The sequence below is a fragment of the Stenella coeruleoalba genome, assembly GCF_951394435.1.
Source record: "Stenella coeruleoalba genome assembly, chromosome: 7".
NCBI classification, from domain to species: domain Eukaryota; kingdom Metazoa; phylum Chordata; class Mammalia; order Artiodactyla; family Delphinidae; genus Stenella; species Stenella coeruleoalba.
Window position 1 is genome coordinate 90,050,324 of NC_137153.1, and position 13,622 is coordinate 90,063,945.

At 48.1% G+C, this 13,622-nt stretch overlaps 1 protein-coding gene across 1 annotated transcript in view; it reads left to right on the forward strand.

The window, feature by feature from the left end:
- Positions 1–1,315: 1,315 nt before the first annotated feature.
- Positions 1,316–13,622, forward strand: part of COL15A1 (collagen type XV alpha 1 chain) — a 102,364-nt gene continuing 90,057 nt past the window's right edge. Inside the window, exons 1-3 of the mRNA XM_079927065.1 lie at positions 1,316–1,434; positions 1,654–1,750; positions 1,833–1,918. Coding sequence (XP_079783191.1) covers positions 1,740–1,750; positions 1,833–1,918 — 97 coding nt within the window. The 5' untranslated portion in view covers positions 1,316–1,434; positions 1,654–1,739. The remainder of the gene's footprint in view (positions 1,435–1,653; positions 1,751–1,832; positions 1,919–13,622) is intronic.

The following is a 13,622-nucleotide window of genomic DNA, read 5'->3' on the forward strand; positions in this document are numbered from 1 at the left end:
AGACAGGTAGTGTGATGGAGTGGTGAAGAGCATGGGTGTTGGTACCTGTCATGCACTAGCTTGGGCACATTTTAAACCTCAGCTTCCTCTTCTATGAAATAAGGATCATTGAAGTATCACCTATCCAGGGCTGTTGCGGGAATTGATTGTCATGAGTAAAGCATTTAGCACAGGGCCAGGACACAATCAGCACTCAATAAATGTTAGCTACGATGTCCATCCCCATCCCATCTCTGCAGGTGGTGACTTGCCATCTAGAAAGGAAAACCAGGAACTGACCACAGAGTCACAGCCCACTGTGGCTATTGGTGCACCAGGAAGAGATGCCCCTGGGCCTGCCTGGCTTCAGAACTCTCCAGGTCTCAGCTGATCTCAGTGGTGCCTCATCTCCCCCAGATATCTTACACTACTGGGCCTGGTGGTAATCACAATAATAAAAAGCCACCGGGCTTCCCTGGTGGCGCAGTGGTTGAGAGTCCGCCTGCCGATGCAGGGGACACGGGTTCGTGCCCCAGTCCGGGAAGATCCCACATGCCGCGGAGCGGCTAGGCCCGTGAGCCATGGCCGCTGAGCCTGCGCGTCCGGAGCCTGTGCTCCGCAACGGAAAAGGCCACAACAGTGAGAGGCCCGCGTATCGCAAAAAAAAAAAAAAAAAAAAGCCACCATTTGAGGGTTTAGCCAGTGCCAGGCCCTGTGCTAAGATCTGTAGAGGTGGAATAGTCTGCCCTCTGCTCCCTCCCCGCCAACCATGCACACTACCCATGTGTGCTTCTGTAGGCTGAGGCTGGTTCTTCTGTCCCCGATCATCACAGTGCCTGGAGTGGTATCTCACCTAAGAATTGTGTTCCTTCATTCGTCCCCTGTTTATTGGCATCTCCTACTGCCAGGTACTATTTTAGAAGAGAACAAAACAAATATAAATTCTTGCCCTTCTGGAGCTTACATTCTGGTGGTGGAGGATGGTGGTGCCGGCAAGGTATAAAGAGGAAAACCTTGCAATAGTAGATAAATTTAAAATTTTTATTAGGGTTCTCTTTGCTGCGTTTATTTACATGAATCACTTATGCCGCCCCAAGGGGGCCATTCCTGGGCATTCAAGGGGGTTGTGTGTCAAGCGTGCAGGGCGAGGCACAGCAGTCAGGAGCCCAATCCAGCTGTGTGAATTTGGGACATTCACTGCGTCTCTCTGAGCCTCAGTTTCTTCGTTGTCATTTAGGGAAATCAGAGCGATTCCAGCCTTTCTGGGCTGGTGAGAGGATTTCATTGGCCCGTAAAGAGAGTGCTTTGTCTGCGAAGCAGCCCGGACAGGCACAGACGTGAGGGCCGGAGGGAGCTGCCCTCTGACCCACAAGAGCGCGGGCGCGGGGCTTTTCTCGGTTACACAAGGCCACCCGGGTGGAAGCCACGGCTGGGGGGCGCGCATCTGTCGAGGGGGTGAGTGGCGTGGGGAGGTGGTCAGCGCGGCCAAGAGCCACGGGACGTGAGTGCGCCGCTGCGGCACTGCCCGAGGTGGGGCGCGGCGCGGCGCACGGGGGACCGCAGGGCGCGGCAGAGTCGGGTTTCAGAGCGCGGGTGACTCAGGGCGCGGGCCGGATCCTGCCCACCGCTGCCGTTGCCGCTGCCCCTGCCCAGCGCCGCCTTTGTTCCCGGCAGGAAGGGCGAGCGGCCCGCGCGCAGAGCCCGTCGCCGTCCTTAGAGCTCAGCGGCCCGGTGCCCTCGGAGGCTCGCGGAACTGCGGGATGGCGCAAAGGTAGGACTCGCTGCCCCGCGCCCCGGCTCCCCCCGGCCCCTCCCGGCCGCCTCACTTTCTCTCTCTCCGCCACTTCTCGCAGGAGGGACACGCAGTGTTGGCGCCTGCTGTGGCTGCTTTCCATCTCCGTGCTTCTCCCCGCTGTCACCCGGACCCGCTCCGCGACAGGTAAGCAGCCCGGCCCGAGGGTGGCACCGGCTACCTCCGCACCCGGGGGAAGTTGGTTTTGGCTGCGGGCGCGGCTGCGGTGCGCGCCTCATTCCTGGACATAAAAGGGAGTCCTCGCCTCTCGGTGCGCACTGGTGGTTCTGCCACGGCTTCCCCGGGCGCTGCCGGGGGTTCGAGAGGCGAATGGGAGTCTCTGGGCGGCCGGAGCGGGTGGAGCGCTGTCCGGGCACCCGAGGTGTCTGAGCTAGGCGCAGCCCTTCCAATCTTGGGCAGAGGGGGACTTTGGAAGCCCAGTGACAGCGCCAGCGGTTCCGCGGGGACAGTTAGCTCCAGCTCACCCTGGGCCCGCGCTCAGGTCGCGCGTGCTGGCTGGCTCATTGTAAGGGCAGAGCTGGTGCCCTCTCTGTACACAGGTGCGGAAGCACGACTGCCAGCTGAGACACCTGGTGCTTTGCCGCGCAAGAAATAACGGGACTCAATTGCCCTGATGCCTAACTTAGCCCTGAGTTACCTGGAGAGTCCCATCCATCGTGGGCAGTAGCTCCATGTGTGATGGGAAGAGCTATGGACTGGGGACCAGGGGATCTGGCACCTTCTGTTCCCAGGTCTCACTTTCCCCGCCAGGACCCAGAGGCGGTTGCATGACTAGTGGAGTCTGAGTTAAAACAGTTTTGAGTTAAAGTGTGTTCAGGCTTCCTGGGCTTGAATTGTGGCTGTGTTAGGTGCCATTGGACAATGAATTTCACCACTCTTTGCCTCAGTTTCCCCATCCGAAAAAGGGGAATACTTAGACGACCTTTCCTCCTAGGAATGCTGTGCAGATTAAAAGAGATATTAGAAATAATATGCTTTCCACACCATGGCACATACTGGGCACAAAATAAGTGATCGAAACTATAGGTTGATCCTTGCAATAGCTGTGTTGGAAAGCAATGCAGACATTTTTACAGAAGAGGACACTCAGGGTGAGAGAGGCTTAGGAACTGGCCTGTGCAAAAGGCAGGGCTTGGGTGCCAAGGTCTCTAGACTCTGGTCCTTCCCTGCTCAGCCCTTTCTCCATGCAGTTTTGCAGGAGAGCTACCACTCTCCAAATAGTAGCCTCGGACTGCTTTTGGATTTAGGAGATTAGTACACAGTCTCCATAGAATAAGTGTGCTGGGAGACAGGGTCTGGGGTGGGGGGGAATGAACACAACCTCTGTCTCTGTGAAGGAAACTGAGGACTGTCGAGTGGCCATGGTTAACTCTTCGTGTGCTGAAGGAAGCCTGGGACAGCCCAGATCCTTGCCTCCTTGGGAGCAAGACTCAAACACAATGACAACTTTTCCTGCCAGAGCATCCAGCCTGGCATTTCTTGCAGACCAAAGGGCAGCTGGAGCACAGTTTTGGCTTCTCAGCACCGTGGCCCGTGTCGGAACGTTGCAGTTTTGCATGTAATATGAGGTACTGCCAACTCAGCGGCAGAGGGCAGCTTCAGGTTCTGTGGTCTTTGTGAACTCTGCTGCAGCCCCACCCCCAAAATGAAGAAGGTCTGGGGAAAGAAAATTTGGTGTTTCTTTCTCCTCCTGCGTTTGTAGGCTGGCTCTCTGGATGCCAGGTCAGGGCTGTTTTTCTAACACAGAGGAAGTCCTGTGCCTATCCTTAATGTAAAAAGGGAGTGCCAGGAAACCCTCCGGAGAAGAATGAATGATTGTAGTGTTTTAATTACTGGCTAAACTTTTGGTTTTCTCTAAAGTTAGGAATACCCGTTACTGATGGGTGATTGATGGATATTCAGTGTCCCTCGAGGGGAGAATCTTCCTAGACCTGAAATATCCTCCTGTAAACTAAATCTGGCATGAAGTTTAATAAGGCTAACACTTGTAAACCACTTCATATGTGTGATAAGTTCATCCTTCATTCACTCAATCATCACAATCACTCCAGGAGCTGGGTACTGGGACTGTGCTTCAGATGAGGAAACGTGGTCCAGAGACCCCAGGCTTCTCAGCTCCTGAGGGTTTTCTGGCTCACCCTGTTTAAAGAGACCCTTGTCAGTTGGCTCCTTATCCCTCGCATCAATCCTTGTGCCCCTAGTGGGTGAGGGCTGAGCTGGTAAAGTTACAGTGTCACTGGAATGCCTGCTCTTTTAGAAGATAAGGAAGTTGTTGTGAGACGGGGGCAGTGGTGTCATAACTAATTTGTTCCTGATTACAAAATGTTAATATGTGCAAATGATCTACTTTTCTTTAAACTGTTTTATTGTGAAATATAACATCTATGCAGAAAAGTGCGCACAAAAATACAGTCCCATGATTTCTCACAAAGCAAACTTTCATGTAAGTGGGTCAAGAAATGGAATAGCCCCCAGAAGCTCTCCTGTGCCCCTTGGCTGTGATTTTTCCCTCCCTCCCCTCAGAGGTAACCATCCCCTTGACTTTTATGGTGATTCCTTCCTTCCTTTTAGAAAATAATGTTAGTACCTAAGCATGGATCCCCAAATTCTGAAGTTCAGTTTTTCTCTTTTTTTTGAGCTTTATACATGTGGGGTGTCTCCTTTGGTGTCTGGCTTCTTTCCCTGAATATTAAGTTTTGAGATTCATTTATGCTGTTGCATTTCACTGTAGTTAATTCATCTTCCTTTCTGTACAGTATCCCACTGTATTAACTTACTGTCCATTATTTATCCATTTTTTTCCAATGACATTTGGGTGGTTTCCATTTGGGGCTAATATTGTAGCGTGTCTCTGACATGCTGTTTGTCCACGTCTCTTTGTGCACGTGTGCACACATTTCCGTTGGTTGTACACGTGGAAGTGCGGTGCTGGCCGACAGGGCAGGCAGGCCCTCCAAATGAACAATGGCAGCACGGCTTCCGCTATGGTTGTGCCGGGGCTCACGGCCGTCAAGCTGGTAGGAGAGCCTCTGTTTCTTCACCTCCTCACCAGCACTTGGTGTTGTCAGTGGGCTTAACTCCAGCAGTTCTAATGGGTGCACGTTAGAATCTTACTGTCATCTTAATGTATGTTTTCCTGATTATTAAGTCGATTACCTTTTTGTATATGTATTGGACATTTGGATATCTTGATTTACTTTTTTAAATCGAGGTGAAATTCACGTAACATAAAACTAGCCATTTTCATAATGACAATTCAGTGGCATTTAGTACATTTTCAATGTTGTGCAGCCATCATCTCTAGTTCCAAAACCTTTTCATCACTCCAAAGAAAGCTTCATTCCCATCAAGCAGTCCCTCCCCATTCCCCCCATCCCCACTCCACCAGCCTGTGGCAACCACGAAACTGCTTTCTGTCTCTATGGATTTGCCTATCTTGGATATTTCATATAAATGGAATCATACAATATGTGACCTTTTGCATCTGATTTCTTTCACTTAGCATAATGTTTCTGAGGTTCATCCATGTTGGAGCATGTATTAGGACTTCACTTTTTTATGGCCAGATAATAGTCCGTTGTTTACTGCAATTTGTTTATCCATTCTTCCATTGATGGAGACTTTTGGGCTGTTTCCTCCTTTTGACTATTATGATTAGTGCTTTTATGACGTTTGGGTACATGGATTTGAGTACTTGTTTTCAATTATTTCAGTTGTATACCTAGCAGTGGAATGGCGGGATTATATCATAATTCCATGCTTAAATTGTGGGGAACTCCTAAACTATTCTCCACAGTGGCTGAACCATTTCACATTCCCACCAGCAGTGTACAAGGGTTCCAATTTTTTCATGTCCTTGCCAACACTTGTTATTTTCTACTTTTCAGATTACAGCCATCTTAGTGGGTATGAAGTGGTATCTCACTGTGGTTTTTTTTTTGTTTTTTTTTTGCGGTACGTGGGCCTCTCACTGTTGTGGCCTCTCCCGTTCTGGAGCACAGGCTCCAGACGCACAGGCTCAGCAGCCATGGCTCATGGGCCCAGCTGCTCCGCGGCATGTGGGATCTTCCCGGACCAGGACACGAACCCGTGTCCCTTGCATCGTCAGGCGGACTCTCAACCACTGCACCACCAGGGAAGCCCCTCACTGTGGTTTTGATTTGTATTTCCTGAATGACCAATGATGTTGAGCATCTCTTCATGTGCTTCTTGGCCATTTGGGGGAAACTCTGAGTACCAGTCAGGGCAGGTTCAGGTTTTCCCTCTAATCATCTCATTCTTGCTGGTGGCCAGCTGATGTGCTTTCCTGAGTGAGAGAGAAAGGGGTAAGAGTCACACCTAAGATTTTACATCACTGGCCTCCCACCTTACCTGTGCCCCAGCCTGTAATGAGCTCATGTTGCTCACATACCATTATAAGTTGTGATGAATATGAATGATTGTAGTGTTTTAATTACTGGCTAAATTTCTGTTTTTCTCTAAAGTTAGGAATGCCTGTAGTGGCATAATGTCCTGTCATTATATGTTTTAAAGCAGAGTTAAGGCTGAAAACCCCTGGCACACTGAACCACACACAGCTCCCCATGTATATTTGGGATTTTGCAGTCTCCTTGACTTTGCACAAGGTGTGATGAATCCCCTTGTCTAAAATACACTCCCTCGCCTTGTTTCTCTTTAGGGCCTAATTCTACCTCCCAGCTTAAACGGCACCTCTTCCAGGGTGCCTTCCCTGGATCTTCCCAGCTAAGCTTTCTCATCACTAAACCGCCACAGCCCTTCACCTGTCTCTCCAGGCACCAGCCACTACTGTCCCCCCTGTACTGACAGTATGTTTATTTCTCTCTCCTTCCTATGAGAGCACCTTGAGGGTGTGGATCATGCCTCATTCATCCAGAGTTGGCCACGTGGACTTTGGCCATTTTGTCATTATGATAAATAGTGCTGCTGGGAACATCTTCAGACAAATGGCCTTTGTTTTCTTTTGGGATTATTTCTATTGACTAGATTCCCTCAAACAGATTTGCCCATCAAATAACAGAACTAGTTGGATAGTTCTTATTATCTATTTAGATGTATCTTTCTGAGATACAAATTGAATCATGCCGCTCCTTAGTTTAATTGCTCTCTCTGGGTTCTCCACGTACCTAGGATGGAGTCATGCTCCTTGCCCCCAAGTACCCCTTGTGGTCTGGCCTCCGCCTACCTCCTGTTCTCTACTCACACGATGTCCCTCTTGACTTGGGCTCACACCAGCCGCTCGCTGGCAGTTTTCTGGATGAGATATTCACTGTCCCACCTCTGTGTCTTTGTATGGGCCAGTCCCTTCTTGAGAATGCCTTTCCCCCTTTTCACCTGGCACCCCGTCATTCATCCTTTAAGATTCCTCTCTGGGAAGTCCTCCTGTTCTACCAGGCATATTGAGTGTCTCTCCTCTGGGCTAACACTGTATATCACCGTCTCTCAGTCACAGGGCTTCCCAGACTGGACCGTGATCATTGATTACTTGTCTGCTCCCACCACTACATAGGAAGTTCTGTGAGGTGGGGACTGGGCCTTGCCCGACTCTGAACCCCAGAACCTAGAGGGCCTGGCACAGAGTGGATGCTCCCCAAATCTTTCAATGAATCAAAGAGGGAATGAATGGGCAGGTCCAGACTGTGGTCTAGAGAGAATGTGCCGATTTATCATGTCCTCTGCAGTGTCTAAGTCATCCTGAGTCTTCCATGGCTCTGCCAGCTGTGGAGTGGCCATGGCTGAGTAATCAGGGCACGTTATAGGGCTTTTAGTTTTCTTTTCTTTAATGACTTTAATAACTGGTTAGGCTGGAATTTACACTGATGTTACTTTGCTCTTTATCTTTTTTTTCATTACATCTATTTGTGTAAACAATTTATTTTCTAGCTTATCCCACTCATCTTATTCCTGAAAGCCTCTATTTTGTCAAAAGCTGCACGTTTATCTTTCTGTGCTAGCTAAATATATGAGCTTATGTTCGAGTTTTGTTTGAATGTCTACAGCTTGATCCATTTAAAATGAACCATTGATTAAATAGATTACATAGAGTGTATTCTGAGTTCAGTTCTTTTCCAAAGTGGTACCCAGGATTCCCTGAAATACTAATTAAAATGTAAACTATTCCTCCATCCTAGTATTGCTTCTGGTTATCATATAAAATTTTTCTTTTAATAATAGAATTTTTTTGTGGAATCTTTATACATACTATTGGTTGCTTTCTTGTGCGTATGTGTTGTTTTTAAAAAATCCCACATGGTCTTGATAATTGTTGCTTTGTAATGTGTTTTAAAATCTGGTAAGAGAAGTTACCCCTGCTTCCTCCATTAAGCTATGAATTCCTTAGCATAGACTGATTTATCACATAATTTTCTCATGATATGATTGGATACTGGGAGTGTCATAGTGGTGGTGGGCAGGTGAGGGTTATAAAAAGCAAGGCAATCTTAACAATAAGACTCAATTTAAGACATTAATATGCAGTAAGGAGAACAGATGAGCAACTAAGGCTTCAAAGTCAGAGGAACAGCTGTAGGGCCTGAGCTATTGCTGTCGACACAGAGCCCAGGGAGCTGAGGTGGGTCAGAGGTGTTGGAGAGGCCCAGTTTGCTGACTGACCACCTTCCTCCGCTACCACAATTTAAGAGAAAAATGTCTAGGGTTAGAGCAGAACCTCGAGAAACCCCAGACCTCTTCCTGGGCAAGATCTAATGAGGCAAAAATGAGGCCTAGGTCACCTATTGAGTGCAACCCACCCCTTATCTCCAATCAGAATCAACTCAACCCAACCCAACCCAACCCAACCTAATCCAGTGTAATCCATCCCAACCCAACTTTATCCAGTCCAATTCATTTCATACTTGTTGCATGCCATGGATGACTTAAAGAACTGGACAGGGCAGAAAACAGTTCTGAGGGCCCTCATATCTCTCTTAAGTGAGCAGGACCCTTGACTTCAGGTGTTAGGGCAGCCCCCTTTTTGGTTTGGGGAGCTTGGCTAGAGTCTGGCTTGCAGAGAGCAGCCCTGCCTTAGGTCTGTCTGGGAGTCACCCCTCCTATCACTGAGGGACTCAAATGAGGCCCAGCTTAAAAGGCCCCTCCACCACCAGGAGGTCTTTGCAACTAGTCTCCTCCCAAAGCAAACGTCTGCTGAAGTCCTCAAAACTGTCTGCCCTGTTCTGTGTTTTGGCTACTACTATAGATTTCTGTCTTCCTCCCATATCTCCTGACTGCCTGCCCTCTCTGAGGCCCACTGGGATAGGTGGCAGAGTGAATAAAGAGCCACACTGGACCCAGTGCCCATCCTGGAAGGACTCACAATCTAGCAGTAGGGACCAGCAGCTGGCTTGAATGCTGTGGACCTTGTCCTGAGTGTCCTAATGAGGGTGCAAGCAAGCCTCCTCAACACTGAAGCAGGGATGTCCATCTCCACCAGAAGGTGGAGGAGGCGGAGGGAGGTAAGCAAGCTTTGAAAGAAGAGATTTATATTTTTCAGTAACATTAAAATATTTTGATAATAAAAATAATAGTCATTGTAAAAATCTAGGTTGGAAAAAAAAAAGGAGTTTAAAAAAGTTGCATATTTTCGCATGACTCAGAGATGAATCCTGCTAACATTTGGTGGACTGTTTTTCAAGTCTATCTTCTGTGCCTAAATGTGCACATATGTTATAATGAGAATAGATCGTTCTGTGCACTGTATTTTGTTGCTTGGCATTTTTTCCCTTAACAATTACCTAGATACTTCCTCTGGAACATTGAATATTCTTCCCTAAATCCTTTGTAATTGAAATAGTATTTCATTATGTGGATGTCCCATAATTAAACTAGGCCTCTTTTAGGCCTTGAGGCTGTTTCCAGTTGTTTACGTCCATAAACACTATTGTGATGACGCTATTCTTGTAGCTCTGTACTTGACCATTCTCGTGACTATTTCCTAGCACAAATTCCTAAAACAAACTGTTGGGTCTAGTGCTTGCCCGTTTTTTTTCTTAAGGCATTCATTGCATTTTTTTGGAAAGGCATAGTAATTTATACTCCCTGCAACAGCATAAGAGAACACCTACCTAACTTACCGCACCTTTGTCCACTGATGCTATTTTTCTAACTGAAAGGAGAAAATGACAACAGTGCAAGGGACAGTGCCAGCATTACTGCTCCAAACTGCCCTTAGTTAAATGGAGTTGGGGATTCCTCCCTCGCCCCTACCATTCATTCATCCATTTGGCACGGGCCTTGTGGTAGGGCTAGAGGAGAAGAGGCTTTTTCAGGAAATTAGAATGCAAGAGCTCAGGTCACAAGGACCTTGGTGGTTCTCAACCCTGGCTGCACCTTAGAATTACCTCGGGGATTCAAGAGGAATCTGAAGCCCAGTCCTCCCCGCGTCCAGGATTCCTAATATGCCTGGGGTCCAGTCTTGGGCAGATTTCAAAATCTCTTGGTGTGATTCTAAAGTGCAGCCAGGGTTGAGAACAAGCAATGCAGTCCAGTGGCTTCCTTTCAAAAGTGACAATGCTAAAAAAAAAAAAAAAAAAAAAAAAAGTGACAATGCTGAGTCCCAGAAAGGAAAGGTCCTGTCCGTGGTCGCAAGACAGGTGAGAGGCAGAGCTGCCACTGGACCCCAGAACCCACGTCCTGGGTTCAGATCTCAGGTCTGTTGAGTGACCCGGGGCCAGTGACTTCTCTTATCCATGTTTTCCTTATCTGTAAATTGGGACAATAATTCCTACTATGAGGAGTAATAAGGGAAGCATAGGGCCTGTAATTGGTGACAAGTTCTGTACCTCTTTCCTTCCTGTTCCCGCATCTCTGTGAGTTCCTTGAGGGCAGAAACCCTATGTTATTTATCCATGTTTCCTCAGCGTCTGACGTGGCACCAAATGGACACAATGAGTGTTTGAATACATTCATGAATGAATATTCAAAGCCTGGGGCTGTGGAGATCTTAGTGAAAACCTAGCATTAGGAACCCTGGACCATAGCAGAGTCTGTGTGAGCCTCCAGCTCTGCGGAAGACCACCCCCAGCCATCCACTGTGATGATGGTGATGGTGATGATGATGACGGTGGTGCTAATGGTGGAGGGGCCAGAGCGGGTGGGAGCAGGGGCTGGGTGTAACAGATACGTCAGGGATGGAATACATTTCATGAAAGAAAAGTGAAGGTATGCCTTTCCAGTGCTGGAAAGTTATAACCATTGCATCCTGTAGAACAGAGAGTCCAAAAGCCGATGACAAACTACACCTAAATCCATGCAGTTTCAACAGCGTCACACAAAGAACCATCTGAAGTTAGGTGAGCCAGCTGCTTCTCCCCTTCCAGCGGCACAGTCTTAGTGCCTGGCTTGTTCTGTCTTTGTTTTCAGCAAACAGGTCTGTCTCCTGGCCTCCATTCTCTCCACCCACCCCCTATACTGCAGCCACGGGAGTCTTCTAGCTTCTTGCCACTCAGGTGTGGTCCACCAACCAGCAATATCAGTATCACCTGGGAACTTAGTAGAAATGCAGAATCTCCAGTCCCACTCACAGACCCAATTTATCAGAATCTGCATGTTAACAAGCTCTCTGGTGATTCACATGCACGGTAAAGTTTGAGCAGCAGTGTAAAACCAGCTCTTATTATGTCACCCCCTGCCTTAGAACCTTTTGTCATCTTCCTGTGCTAACCAACCTTGGTAGGCAGAGTACTGGCCCTCCCACTGTGTCCACATCCTAATCCCCAGAACCTGTGGATATGTTAGGTTACCAGACTAAGGGGAATTAGGGTTACAGATAGAATTAGTATTGATAATCATCTAACCTTCAAAAAGGGAGTGGATCCTGGGTTACCCAGGTGGGTTCAGTGTAATCACAAGCGTCCTTAAAAGTGGAAGAGGGAGGTGAGGTGAGAAGGACTTGACCAGTCTTTGCTGGTGTTGAAGATGGAGGAAGGGGCCACAAGCCAAAGGAATACATGCAGCCTCTAGAACCTGGAAAAAGAAAAAGAAAAGAAAAAGAATTTTTCCTCAAAGCTTCCAGAGAGGAGCACGATCTGCTTAATTTTTATCCAAGATCTGTGTTGGACTTCTGACCTACAGAACAGTAAGGTAATACATTTGTGTTGCTTTAAGTACTTAATTTGCAATAATTTATTACAGCAGCCATAGGAAATGATTTTAACATTCCTTAGCATGGCATTTGAGACCCTCTGAAGTCCTACCAGTGTGCTGTTTTGGCCTCATCTCCAAGAATATCCTTCCTCTTAGCCTGATCTGAAAGCTCACAGCCCCCAGGGTGGCTGGAATGTCAGGAGTGGGGCACCCTGCGAGTCCAAGCTAAGGTTATTCTCCCTGCACCCCCAGCACCTAGCCCCATGTCTGGCTCCGGCAGGTACTCAGTCAATGCTTGTTAAACAAATAACCCAGTGGAAGCCTGCTGTATTCATTCAGGTCACCACCAGCCACGGTGGGGCCCCAGTACACTGGAGGCACTGGAGGGGCTCTACTTTGCTGTCCCCCTGCTCTTCTGTCTTGGGCAAATCACTGGCTCTCTTTGGGCCTCAGTTTTCTTATCTGGGAAATGAAGGGGTTGGACCAGGTGAATCCTAAAAGCACTGTTAGCGAGAACATTCTAGGATATCTGAATTCACTTCACCCAAACTTTGCGGCGGTTGGGGGAGGTGATTCAACTCAGCAGCGCTCGGTCCAGTTCCCATCCTTCACTGACATCCTGTTCCATAGGTCAGGATACAGAACTGTGCCCAACGGCTGTGTGTATTTGGTACATAATGGAGACCACAGCTGCTCTCCTTCCCTGTCTAGTTAAAATGCCAAATTGCTCACTCTCCCACAGAAAGAAAAAGGGAGGGAAAAAAGAAAGCATTTCTCACTGCAGAGTTTTTCCACGTGACACATTTTCTAATTTTATTTCAGGCTTAACTGTCTAGAGTAGATGGCTTCATTTCAGTGTCTCCCCCCTCCCCTTTTATTAGAATATGAGCTTCCAGTTGAAGAAGTGGAATGGTTTTTCTTGTTTAATATTTGCAAGTGTGGGCTGCTATCAAACTACGGCTGAATGTCCTCATTTTCTCTGCTGAAGGAAGTGCTCTCAGGTGCACAGCACTAAGCTAGTGGTAGGATTCCTGGGGTCTGGACCCTCCATGGGAAGCTTGACCAAGTCACTTCTGTTCTTGGACTCAGATACTTAGTCTGCAAAGAAAGGAAAAGGTTGGGTCACCACGGAGACTGTATGGACGATTGGAAGAACTGGTTGGTGAGCCCCATTTCTAAGAGTTGTTTTGTTTGAGACTTTATTGGAATTGTGTGCACCTAAATTTATATCTGCCATCAGCTTTGTCATCTCCGCACTGTCGCTGCAGTGCATGGATTGGTTGAGAAACTTTTAGCACCTGGAAAGAGTGTTGTAGCTTTGTTTCGAAGAAACTGATTCTGCTCCTGCAAGGTCTGTTGCTTCCAATCTCTTCCTTTCATCCCTTTGCCCCACTGGGTTCAGGCCTGTGTCGTGCTCACTAAGGGACTGTCACAGCAGCTTCCTGTCCTGGCCAATAGGTCCTCCCATCTCTCTGTCCTCTAGTGCATCTTTTCACAGCAACCCGAGTGGCAGGTCCCATTATGTCACATGCCCTTAAAACCCTTCCCTGCTTTCCCTTACAGCACCTTAAATTCCACTCTCCTCGAGCTGGAGCTCAAGGCGTCTTCTCCCCTCCCAGCGCTCCTGGTGCCCTGGCTCCAGCTACGGTGCCCTGGCTTCCAACTACGCTGAACTCCACTTGTCTCTGAATTTACAAGTATGTTCCCTCCTCCTATCTTTGCTAGCGCTGCC